Source organism: Gallus gallus, chromosome 1 (genome assembly GCF_016699485.2).
Source record: "Gallus gallus isolate bGalGal1 chromosome 1, bGalGal1.mat.broiler.GRCg7b, whole genome shotgun sequence".
Lineage (NCBI taxonomy): Eukaryota > Metazoa > Chordata > Aves > Galliformes > Phasianidae > Gallus > Gallus gallus.
This window is the reverse complement of record NC_052532.1, coordinates 67784495-67798036: the sequence shown is the minus strand read 5'-3', so window position 1 is coordinate 67798036 and position 13542 is coordinate 67784495. Positions and strand designations below refer to the sequence as shown.

The 13542-nt window shown below is 39.8% G+C and overlaps 1 protein-coding gene across 6 annotated transcripts in view; it reads left to right on the top strand.

Moving 5' to 3' along the window:
* ITPR2 (inositol 1,4,5-trisphosphate receptor type 2) overlaps positions 1-13542 on the top strand; it is a 264932-nt gene that overhangs the window by 206261 nt on the left and 45129 nt on the right. For 5 of the 6 annotated variants that reach the window (XM_046904326.1, XM_015291441.4, XM_015291434.4 and 2 more), the window contains 2 exons: positions 8754-8861; positions 11080-11272. In XM_046904326.1, coding sequence (XP_046760282.1) covers positions 8754-8861; positions 11080-11272 — 301 coding nt within the window. Of the gene's footprint in view, positions 1-5202; positions 8689-8753; positions 8862-11079; positions 11273-13542 lie in introns of those variants that run through there. The other variant, XM_040705808.2, reaches the window with a different exon arrangement.

Here is a 13542-nt window from a genome sequence, read left to right as displayed (position 1 = left end):
GGGCAACTGTAGGAGTTACTGATTAAAAGTATCCAGAAATAAAACAGTTTCTCTGCTACATTATGTATGACCAGTGAGTTTCAACATTTGTTTAGTGAATGGTTTGTGGTTGCCTTAAACGAACTTGGACTTTCCAGACTTTTCTTGGTGTGAGTTTGCCTGCAGAGCACCATTTAGCTGCTAGTTGGTTGGGTAGAGCAACATTTGTGATCATTTCACAAGGACTGAGATGAATTTTTTCCCTCTTTTTGATCTCCCACCTTGTTCTGTTGTTTCATGAGTACCAGGTGAAACTGTTTTCCTGAGAATAGTAGCCATAATACAGAGTTGGAAAGAGCACTTTGCTATTTTAACTTCTCTTCTCTTTATTCCTACACCCTAAATTATTTTTAAAGACATTTTTCCCTGCTAATTGGAGGGTTGGGCAAACGTTCAACAGCAGGATTGGAAAAACTGGAAAATCTCACCACTGTAATTATATGAAAGGAGACATCTCTCATTCGCAGTCCATCTCCATACTTGGCAACTGTCCTGTTTTATACCCCACAAGGTATGAAGACCCCTGTAAAGACTGGAAAATGCATGTCTTTTGTGAATTTGAGAGCTTGTAGCTTCAGCTGCTTACGTGCTACTTTAGTCTGATATGATTTTGACCCTGAATGACAAGGTTATAGTTTTCTGTGTGCTATGAAAACACCTGTCCAAGAAGAGACTTACTGCTTCACTATAGATATAACAAGTATGAGGGCCATGTAATGACCATATCTCGAATGTTTTAATTGTGGAGGCTGACTGAGGATTCACTCCTCTTTACTGAGCTGCCTTGAAGATTGGTAGCTGACTTATCTGAGCTTGTAGAACCACTTGTACAGTGCCACTCTTCCAAGATGTAAGAGCATGAAACAGAGCTGGTGGGTATGCCACAGACTGGGCCGATGAACCGCATCCAGATCAGGGAGTCACAATGTACAAAATACACAATAGAACTGTTCTGCGAGTGCTTGAAATGAAGCTTAAGGGTGGGAAAACCTGAGGAGGGACCTGGAGATGGTGCGAGTCTCATGCTTCAAGTCAAAGGCTGATTAGTTTGGTTAGACTTTGGAGAAAAGTTTGAGCCCATTCTGAAAGTATTAAGCCATGAGTTACTTTCTCCTCTGCACTTGGTGCCAGAGGAAGGGAAGTTGTCTGGCAGTCAGATTCTGTTCTTATGGCTGAAATAAGGAAATACTGTCATTTCTAAGGCTTAAAGACATCTGTCATAAGCAGTTTCTCCTTTTGCTTGTGTGGATAGCTAGCCTTCCTTTCTGTAGAAGCCATGTGTTAGATAGCAGTAGATGGATATTTTGCTGATATTTGTTCTGAGTAAGAAGAGAAGCTGGAAATGGAGTGCTTGAGAGCAAGCAAAAAGGATTTTTGTGAGTTCCTCAAAGGCCATGTCATTCACAGCTCTCTTATCTCAAGTTTATGTATTTATTTTGTATGTGTGTAAAGCGTTGGTGGCTTTCAGAGGGGAGCAGTTCTCTTGCTCTATGGCTTTGGGATCCATATACTTGCTGCTTTGTTGCTGTTATAGGTCTTTGTCAGACTGAGTTTGTACCATGTTAATGAGCGTATTAATAAGGTCTTATTTTGTGTGCAGTGTTGTCAGCCTTTTATACAGTTTGTATGTGGCTGAAGTCTTGTTTTTTTTATTATAAGGTAAAGGTCTATTCTTCCTTTTCCATTCAGCTATCTTGTTATCTTCCCATAATCACGTCTGACACTTCCATTGTCTCCGTATGTCCTTGCTTCCTGTACTCCCCCAAATTTTGCTTACAGTATTTGCAGGAGGCTATCTACAAGTACAGTTGTCTCATACTGTTGGAACACTGAATCTGTCCACATCTTATGTTCAGTACAGTCAGTGTACACCAAAAAACAGATGTGGCCCATGTATGCACTGAACAAATTTGGCTCATTTTGACGCCGTTGTCCATGACAGTCTATGTGTATCTTTAAGAGGTGTTGCACACCCCTCCTCCCCCAGGTTAATTTTGTTTTGTTTCAACACATTTTGTCAGCAGATCTGAACTTTCCCCACATGCATAGTACTTTCTCTCTCTCTTTTTTTGCAAGTAAGCTTTGCCTTTGAAAGAAATTGTAAAGAAGACAAATGGAAGTAAAGCTTGTTGAAATTTTTGCAAGTCATTTTGTCTTCTGTTTGCTTTCATCAAGGATAAAAGAACAGCAAAACCACATCAGAAATAGCAATAAAATTACTGTGGGGGCTGCAAACATAATAGTGATAGAGATCAGTTAACTGTGATGGTTTCTCTTACGCAATAATGTCAAGGTGTTTTATTTCTTCTTACCATATGAGGTAGTTCACTGTTACCCACAGATTTTAGGGCATGCCACGTGGAGGCCAGCTAGGAGAGGTGATGCCTTGGAAGTTACACGAGGCTGTGGAGGACCTAGCAACAGAATCCAGAGTCTGGACCACCCAGGGCCCTATTCATGTACCGCAAGCCATCAGGGGAAGATTAACTTGAAACCCTTTTGGTTGCTCTGTACAGTATAATCATCTAAATGAAATCAATGAATACTTGATTTGAGAGTCTCCCGTTGCTCCATCCCTGCTGTTCCTAATGTTTGTTAACAGATTGCTTTGTGGTAGAGTGCAAAGGTGCCGCTCTATAAAACTGTAATGACTTCTGGAAAGGAAGTTGCCCTATGTATTGCAGAAAGCACCATTCAATTTTGATTGGAACATGGGGAGTTGAGAAGTTGTTACTACTGTTAGTACAGACAGCTGGAATAAAAATTTCTGCTCAGCTATAGTTAAAATGACATTTCCTTTTTCTTTGCTTTCTCTCTCTCTCTCTCTCCTTGTTTACCACTGGAATATGAGCGGTTTGGTTTGCCCTGGGCAGGGAGCTGCAGTGCGGTAAGGCCCTGACACTCAGAGGAAGAGTATCTCATTTTCTGTCTCCTGTCCAGTCGTGGGTTTCGACCATTCTGTTTGCTACTCCCTTGACTCCCTCTTTGCGTTGTTTCTCAGTCCTCAGGGGTTTTCTTGTCAGTCCTCAGGCAGATTTTTAACCTTTCTTTCTCTCTAAGTAGAAAATGAAGTGTTTGGTGGGATTGGCTGGGGTTTACCCTGCTGAGCGGGTTTGGTGGTGCCAGATCTCACACTGCCTGGCTCTGGGAGCCAAGGGACTCGGGGAAGAGAGGAAGGGACTGCAGCTGTAAATGAGCACAAGCCGGTGCACAGCAAGGTGAAACCAGTCTGAATAGATAGGATATTCTGCTCTCGCTGCAAGTTAGATTCTGTCTATTTTCTCCCTGGTGAAAGACAGGTGGTTTTTAGGCTTGTGAATTATGCTACAATATGTCTGATTGCTGAATAGGTATGAAGATAATTTACAACAAATCTATCTGATCTCATTCATTGCATATCAGGCCTTTGCAAACAGCTCTTGCCTCACTTTGCCCAAGGTCTACAGGTCATGGCCTTCTAGGACTGTCCAGCGGCCTCTCTGTGCACTGGCATGCCAGGCAAGGCCAACTGACCCCTGAAGTTGGAGCCTGGGGTGAGGGAAGAGAGGGCACAGTGCTGCAGCTTGCAAGCCTGACCAGTTCCCTCGCTGCTGTGAGCCCCAGTAGTCAGCACCCTCTCCAACTGCTGCCCTGCCCTTCCAGGCCTGCCTGAGAGCCAGGAGAGTCCCCAGCAGAGAGCAGATTGTGCTGCTGCCTTCATGGGTAGGAGGAAAAATTCAAGAGGAATAGTGGCAAGTGTAACGTATACAGAGGTGAATTTTTCTTCTCTAGTTTTTAGAGTTTTGTAATACTTCTGAAGAGGACTGCTTTAAATATAAAGTGTTTCATGGCACAGAAACTATTTGTGCCTTCGTTTGTGTTTCTCAGGCAGTTATCCAGAGCTTATAGCAGTACTTCTTTGGCCTTTTCTAGAGAATGAATGTAACACATTTCACATTTTACCAGTAAACTGACTCTTCCACGAAAATGATACCTATTTACAAGGCACTAAGCTTCACCCATTTAGATCTCTTTGTGCTGTTCTAGTCATAAATATCATCCTTATTCCACACATTTGGTAGTCTCAAAGTGCTAGCGAGTGAAATTGATATAAACAGATCTCACAGTTTTCAGCTTGCTGTTTCTAGCTCGTATTTATAGGACTCCTGTCCTTTTGGGGGCCCAAAGCAAAGCCTGGTAAAACTGGCAGGGATTTTGGCAACTCTCAGCTGTGTACTGGGTCAGCCTCCAGTGCAGACTATGCTACAGCATTTGAGTTAGGACCAGGGACTGACCTGTCTGCATACAAATACAGAAGGGGTCTGTGTTTTACAGAGATAATGAAAAATGGAAAGTTACTTTGTCTTTTCTCAGCAGTTTTTCTACAGACACATGCATATATACCTACATATTTTGCCATGCTGATCTAGTAGCCAAGTCAATGAGTTATTGAGAGTCTGATGACATGAAAGTTCACGGCTTTAAATCACTTTTTTCACTGAGAACATTAAAATAACTGCATTTATGTTTCAGAAAACCTCTCAAATAAAATGCTTGCAAGAAATGCCTTATTGTTGATGGCAAAAAATGTCTGCTGTCTTCTTCCATGCTGCTGATCATACGTGTAATCCCAAATGACCATCTGATGTGATTTTATAATCGTTTTGTATGAGGAGTTCAGACTGAGTATTACTTGTAATTCTGTCATTCCTCTCTAGTCTTTCTTTATTAATGACACCGGTGTTCTCAATCTGTTCTAAATCTTTCACATTTTGTTCTGATGTTTATTACAGTATTTTCCAAATTTTTGAAGCAGAGGTCTTTCAAGATGAAGAGCAGTCCTTCCCTGGGAACTGACTGGAAAGCCAAATGATCTTTATTGATACAGATATTGCCTTACACTTCCCCTCTTTGGAAATCACTGCTCCATTATATGTTATTGCTTCCTCTTCCTTAAATGCCTTTGTGAGTAGTAAAGTACAGTGTTGACATTTAAAATATCATCACTGGCATGGTTGATAGATGACTGAATAACTGAGAGAGTTCCCTCCTCGGAGGTGATTTTTTTCAGGCTCTCTGCAGATTCAGGCTCTAGCAAAGGTTTTGTTTTGTATCAGTTATGCTCGCTGCACGTTTTTGAGCTTTGCTTTGCAAACCTGAACGGGGCTGTGGTTTTTCCTGCAGTCACTACAGTCCGTGCCCATCTCGTGTCTTGTCCATCAGCTGCCCCAGAAGGCTTGTGAGGCACTTCAGGAGCAACACAACCACATCACAGGAGTTAAGTGTGAAAAAAAGTCAGTCAGAGCTTGCACAGTTTTTGTGTGCCAGTCACAGACTGGCACCTAGAGCGTACTACCAGCTTGGATAAGCCTTTCATGTTTTACGTTACAGTTTGTCACTACATTGCTATTTTCACTGCTGTTTCTTTGATCTCAGAAAAAGTTCTGTACTGGTCAGGAGGTCAGCATGCTGACACTGTCCTACTTGCCCATGTCTGCCTTTGAGTTCATTGCAAGTCAAAGGAAAGATATGAAATCACCGCTTCAGAAAACACTGCATTTGCCAAATAACGTAGCCTTTATTAAGCAGTTCTGCGTCTTACTGTGGGCCTATGCTTTACGTCTGAGTTTTCAAAGATTGCTATTCACACCATTCTTTCACTGATGTATATTTGACAATTCAGAAATATTATCAACACTTACTATTGTGGCAATGTGGAGGAATCCACCATGCATTAGAACTACAGTGCAAGAAGAAAATAGAGAACTACCTTTCACCCTGAGACTACTCTCTGAAAGGTGTAGGTAGACTGCAGGAGGTCAGTGGATACAAGGAGATGGGAGGTAGAAAGAAATGATGTTATGAGCACTTGTGGTCTAGCACTACTGTTGACAGATTTAGATAGATTTCACTTCTAAAATCTACTGTACCTCCTCCAGCTTGGCCAGCAACTCCAGAGCAGGAGTTTCTGACCTGTTCTTCAGATCATTTTGTCTAATGCTAGGGTCAGGAAGCCCCAGCTATATGTGGTGCAAGACTCTGTGCACACAGCGGTTCAGGACAGTCTCGTGGTTTTAAAGTACATGGCTGTTGTTCACTTAAAACCCGATAGTGAAATATGCAATGCATCAGTTCTGTCTCAGATCACCAGCAGTCTGTTAAGTCGGTGTGCTGTACTGGTCAGTCCCACTACGTCACAGGAAGGCTAAGATGGTTTTCCCTTCTAGCACATGTGGTAAGGGAACTTTTGTTACTGACATTTTTCAAGACATACTTTTACATTAAAAGCCATAGACAGTTAAAAGCAGATCAAGAATTGGTATCTTAAGATTTCGTATGTCTTACAAGTGGTATTTCCAAGTCTTTGTACACATTCAAATATATTTAGGAATGAGGAGTTTTGTAGTACTAATGTGAATTTATGAATCTGTATGTGTCCCTTTCTCCAAACTGGTTGTCTTTTTAATATGAGAAGAATTATCGATACATCCTTAATTTATCATTTATCAGAAGGCTCATAATCTAAATGGTTGACATTAGGGAAAAGCGATCAACATGCAAGAAAAATTCCTCTGTGTTGCAGTATATGAAAAATAAAACAAGGGAATATATATGCTTCTATTTATGCTAATTCTTCACTCTAAGCATGGTGTGACTGCATTCTGTCTTGTCTTTTTTTTTGTATCTTAGGAATTATAGCTAAAGTAAATGGCATTTGGAGATGGACAATTAAAATAATTGAGTAGCAGAGAGTCTTCTGTTTGAGAAAGGATGTAAAAGTGAGGGATTTTTTTAATTTAAGGAAGGCACAAGTAAGAGAGGACATGACATTAGTGTACAGAATGATGAATGATACAGTGGATGTGAATGGGTGCTCTTGCTTGCCCTTTCTTCAGGGACATTCAATAAAGCTGAAAGGCAAAAGTAGTAGCACTATTTAAGGGCAGATTTTAAGCAGTAATTACCTTGTTTTCACAAGCCCGTCTTGTTTCTTCATGATGCTGGTGCATGTATTGAGGGGAGTGCAAGATACCTGTAGAAAATTAATTCAGGTTTTCCTTCTAAACAGTTGTCGTGGACATATTGCAAAGACTAGTTCAGGCTGTATGCCTGATTCCTTTTAGCCTTTAAAATAAGTGGAAGATGTGTAAGACAAAGTGTAGGTAATGAGACTATCTATATATTTACTAGATAAAGCAAAAAGTAGGTATTTAAAACAGACATCTATTGGTGATGGAAAGAACATTGCTCTACAGTTGTCCTCCCTATGATTTTTACATATGTCCCTGAGGTATCTGCTCGTGACTCTTTTTAAAAGACTGATGTTCTGCCACATTGGCTCAGTGCTTTACTAGAAGTTCCAAGCAGATTTCTGTCCATGAATAATTGGTAACAAATACATTCATACTTCTAGAACATTCTTTTCAGGTATTCTGTTTGGTTTGGATATTTCATTTAATATTTATCTTTAATTAATAAGCTTATATCAAAATTCAGAAGAAAATGTATTTTGATTAGTTTTATTAAATAGAATTAATTGTGTATGTACCTTGCTCCCACCATTCTTGGGTAAAAAGAAGATGGTGAGACTTGCAAACAACTTAGGAACAAGTGTGATCGTATTTTGGTTAAATTATTATGATATCTATTTAGCTCCATTGTTACTTTTAGACTTGATCTCTGACACTCTTTTTGTAGATTTATAATTGCTTTTTAATTCCTCAGCATACTGCTTTATTTCACTTAGTACAATTCTTAGCCACATGTGGTGTTCATCAGTCTAAACCCTTGTTCCTGCAGTCATTTCCACTGTCTGTGTCTAGTCTGTTGTACTGATGTTTGTGCTATGTTTATGACCTAGATCATGGCTGTAAGCCTTTTATTTTCATGTCTCAGTTTCCTCCACCTTAAAATGGGAAAATCTGTAATCTTGGTGAAACACCTCAGAGTTTCTATGTGAAATCCACTCTCCTATGTAGAGAAAACTGCATGTTTAGTACATTTCCTTATGCTCTCTGATTACGTCTTTGTTTCTTGCTGACCTAAGAGACATCATTATTAAACTTTGATACTGTCATTATTAAACTTTGTGTAATTTTGAGTACTACAAATATTTCCAATCCAGCAAGATTGGATATATTTTATGAATCATATAATGTATCAATTTTGTAAAAGTTTTTATGAGGAGTTGCCTATTTATGTGTGTATGTGTGCTAAGTATATAAACTGTAGAATAAGAAAATATCTGCCTGGTATTGAAGTCCAGCTGCCTCTGAAATAGTTACCTGTGTTGTCATGGCAGCCCTGAAATGCCATGCCAGAACATGGTGAAGAATAGCTTAGCCACGTGAAATAACAGAAAAAAAATTAATTGTATATGTAATTACCTATTTGGAACTATTCAAATTGTATGATGTCAAAACTTAAGTCAAAAGAAATATTCAATCATCTTTTTTTTAATTTGTCAGACACCCTCCAAAACCCATCTAGGATGCTGGCAAGGTTGCCACCCGTAAATCTCAGCCAATGACTTGCTGCTAAGTTTTTAAGACTAAATTATTTCTATTGTTCTCAAGTGATTACATTTTTTGTTGTTATCTGTGGATAGTGCCCCACTGGGTTGAGCATGTAAGTATATGGGAATGGGGGGAGGAGGGTTTGTGTTAGTTAAGTGGAGACGATATAGTCAAAAACATAGCAGTAGGACATAAATCAGATTTTTATTCTTTTTCTAGTTGGCTCGTCACAATAAAACACTGCAGCAGATGCTGAAGCCAGGGTCAGATCCAGACGAAGGAGATGAAGCCTTGAGCCATTACGCCAATCATACAGCACAGATAGAGGTAAAGAATTGCTGTCTAGAAGATTGAGTATGAAACAAGTTTGCATCTTGCACAGGGCATGTCAACTCTCTTCAGACTTCTGAAAAGCAAAGCTTAATCAAATGTATAGATTATTTATGAGAAGAAGAAAGTTAAGTGCTGTGCTTTTGGCTATGGGAGAAAAAGGAATGTACCTATATTGAAAGTAGCTCCAAGTAATCATTTTACAAAATCTTTCTTTTGTGTTACTGGACATGTTTTGTTAGGGGAATAATGACTGTGGATAGTACCTGTGCCATGAAGTCAAGAATAATCTTGTACGGTACATCACTCAAATAAATAATCATGAGTTCTAAGCCACTGATGCTACGTGACCAAATGAAAAGTTTAGCTGCAGTACGAAGAGGTTTTGAATCAATGTAGACATTCAGTATGGCTTTTGTTTAAAAGAGCATGGTTAAGTCCATATTGTCCTGGCTGCCATTGAGGTAGGCTTCTGCTGACACCCTTATGTGTACTGTGCTAGCCGCCAATCTTTTTGCTGCTCACATCATATAATCATAGAATCACCAAGGCTGGAAAAGATCTCTAAGATCATCTAGTCCAACCGTCCACTTACCACCCACTAAACCATGTTCTTGATTATCACATCTACATGTTTCTTGAACACCTCCAGGGACGGTGACACAGTAGGTGGAAGCAACATGGCTGGAACACCTCCAGGGATGGTGACACTGTTGGTAGAAGCAACGTGGCTGGCTCTGTGGCTGTGGTGGTTGTTCAAAGGGCAGTCAAGTGCTCCTTTTAACATATTTTAATGTTTTGGACGCTCTTAAGTTGTTACTTATCAAGTATCAGGTGACTAAGTTGTCTGGGTAGGCTGCAAATGTGGGCATCAAAAGAAGCACTGTGATCTGCTTCTACCTGGCCAACGGATTCATACAAGTGTGATTTCTAAGATCTCATCAAACATCATGACCATTGTAACTGTCAAAGCCTATTATTGTGGCAAAGGCTCTATTTTGTGGACCTCTGCTATCTGGGATGCTTTTTAACTGTGGAGCACCATATGCAGCGTACCTCTTCATTTGTGTCCCTGACCAAACTGAAGATATGCTGTCAGGGTCTTTCACTTGTCACACAGTCTCAAAGCACAACCACTGGCCTGAGAAATAACTGCTTACCTAGGATACTTCAAAGTAGCCTGTTCACTTTCACTTGATGTGCTTGCCCTTGGGCAGATGTATAATTATCCTTCATCTCCAATGCAAATGTGCTTGAATATGTTATGCTTAAAAATGGCTTAAGATGAGTTTGATTTTTAGTATGTTCATCTAATAAATATGAATTATAAGAGAGAAAAGAAGGTCCTGATATGCAGGACTGTGATTGGAAAGCTGAAACTCAGCCCAGCATTGCTCCTAAATCAGATCGATGTTGTTTGTTCTTTCAATGAAAGCACTCCTTGACCTATTAGACATTTCAGATATAGCTCCCTGATGTTGGGATATCTCATTTGTTGGATTTGAAAGTCATATAGTCTTTTTTTTTCCCCCATAATGCTGCCTCTACGGAGACATGGGTCTAGAAGTAAAAATGAGGTTTCTACCCGTTTTTCCATTGGCTATTAATGCAGACTCCATGATCAGAAAAGGAAAGCAATTTCGATGATGGTGTAGTGAGATGGAGTAAAATCTAACTCGCTCACTGATATCTCAGTAGGCTCTAAAATACAAATAATGCAAGACCTTGTTTCTTGCCTAGTAAACAGAGAAAGACTGGCAAGATATGGGTTCTCTCTGAGTAACAAGGTGCTTTTTTTGCATCTTCACCTTCACAACTTCTGTCGCCACAGAAGTAAATTCAAGATGAAAGAAGAGTTCCATAATCCATCAGAAAGGTTCTGAACTTCTGCACTGTTTAGTGGAAGAGTTTCATTTCAATCCACTGCAAAACTGAAGCATTCTAAACTGGAATACTTTTTATGTTTGGGGGAGGTTTGGGCCTAGGTTTCAGTTGAGATATATAATTTGTCACTGTATTTTCAAGCAGATTTTTGAAGATAGAAATGCGTTTTTACTTTATGTTTTAGGATTAACTGACTCACTTTTTGGTAGTGTTCAAATAATTTATGCATTCATTTATAAATTAGAAGGAAGCTGTGAGCAAAAAGAGCTGTGACAAAATGGTTGAAAAGTCACTGATCCTGAGAAAAAATGCATGTACATTTTATTTATAGATTGTTCGTCATGACAGAACAATGGAACAGATTGTCTTCCCTGTCCCCAATATTTGTGAATTTCTCACTCGGGAATCCAAAAGTCGGGTATTCAATACAACAGAGAGAGATGAACAAGGGAGCAAAGTCAATGACTTCTTCCAACAGACAGAAGATCTGTACAATGAGATGAAATGGCAAAAGAAAATTAGAAGTAAGTATTGCCGTTTTGAAAAATACCTCAATGATGTTAAAACCCCGCTTTTAAGTCTTCAAATCTTTTCAAGTTTAATAGTACACTTTTCACTGTTCACTCTGATATTGCAACAGGCAAAGCTTCTCTGAACTTGAGAGAACTTGTAGGTCAGCTCAGACACTTGTGTGCCACCATAAAAGAATCATAATATGGAGAGCTACTAATGTAAATAATGTGTTCAAGATGCTGTTCTGGACTGCAAAAGTTAAATGGAAGGAAGGATGAACAGGGCGTAGCTCCACTAAACTCAGTAGAGTGGCACCTAATTAAGCCAAGACCTCTAATATGTAACAAAAACACGTGCAGCTGCAGATCTGAGGTTTGCAGATTCCTACAAGACCATTAAAAATTTGTTAATGTCAGTCACTTAAAAACATCTCTCAGCAGAACTTCAGCTGCTTTAAATCTGCATGACTCCCATGGAGTCCGTTCCCCTTTGCCAGTTCACATCAGCCCTGCTTGACTAGGCTGCAGTATGTCCCCATCTGTGAGCCAATCCTGGTATATGTACTGCGGTAGTGGGAGAGGCATATGTACTCGCTTAAGCTGCAAGGGAGACCAAGCCAGGTAACATGAGTTTCTCATTTTGTTCACTGGTGGGCATTACAGCTGCTGGCCCTCACCAGGAATGGGGCTACTGCTGCTCCTGCCAGTGTCCCAGGGATGGGGAGCTCCTGCCAGCTCAGCAACTGTCAGCTGTGCCCTTTGAATTTGGAGCAGAGAATGAAGGCTACAAACTAATTTAGCGTCTACAGTATCCTTGACAGGTAGAAAGGAAATGTATATCTTCTATGTGTATATATGTATATAAATACATAGGGTGTATCACTTTGTTCACTGCTAAAATGCAGATGCTGCTGGGGTGACAGACATCAGCTGTTGAGCAGCTCATAGCAGCATTACGCAATTGATTAGGAAGGAAGTAAAGAGCAGGATCTATGGTCAGAGCAGCAGGGAGTTGGGATACTTCAAGCAATATGCCTTAATGCAGCATCCTTAATGTGAAAGAGACGGGAGTGTTGGATACAGTTTCTTAAAATGTCAGTTCTCAAGTTATAATTTTCAGAAGCAGTTGAAAGTTTTCCGTGTGAATCCTACTGGCCCAGATCCACTTTCCTCGGTGGCACTGTGAAAAGTTGTCTGTACTGACAATCTGACCAGAATAAAGTTGTAAAACAGATGATTCTAGAATAACTCCCTAACTCTGCAGTCTTTTTGGGAATAAAATTCATCATATTGTAGAAAAATTACTCCACTGACAAAAGCGTGTCTGTTTTTCTTGCCTGAGAAACACAAATTAAAAAAGCCCGACCTTGTACTTACATAAACCAGACCTGCCTGATGGTATAAGCAAGGAAAACAGAAATTCCTCAATTCCTTTCATCAGTGGAACAGCCCAGAAGTCTCCATGTTGTTTTTTTGTTGTTGTTTGAAGAGATAATGTAAGTTTAGGTTTGGTTCATTGTTTAGCCAAGTGTCTGTTACCAGGCAGTCTCTGTTGCTGAAATTGACAGATGTCATTTGCAATGGCTCCAAATGCTGAAATCCCAGCAGTCAACAGCACAAGGTTATCACCTAATCACATTTAACCTAATTATTCACCTAATCACTATTAAAATCTATTTAGACTGAGACAGTCATTTTCAGTTGGAGGAGTCTATGTGAAAAGTTAGCTGGGTGCAGGCAAGTCAAGAATATGCTTTTCATACTTGCAGGAGACTCTCAGTATAAAATCTAATTGATATGAATACATCATCTTCAAATAGCTAAACTCTGACTAAGGGTTGTCTCACACCACTGCACACTTTAAATGTTCATTTAAACATACGATAGTGCAGTCTCAAATATGAAGTGTTTGCCTGGATCTTAGTACCCTCTGATCTTGTTCCTTGGCTTTTTGCTGAATCGTTTATGTGACTCTGTACACAAAATCTTAACCCTTTTTTTCCTTAACTTCCCTGTTTTGTGTTTTCTAACTTGGTTATAGGTCCTTTGGAATATAGTCTGCCTCTAGGTGTTTACACAGTACTTCACATTTGAGGGTCCTGGCTTCCTTTTAAAGCTTCAAATATTCCTTTTAAAGCTTCAAAAACAGAGCTGTTGCTCAGCAGGTAATTTTGGATGTCTGAGTATTGTATGGGAAATAGCTTTCATGGAACCATACTCCACTCAGACCAAATTTTATCTGCTCCTCAAAGTAGATCAAGATATGTTTAGTTTGATAGAGG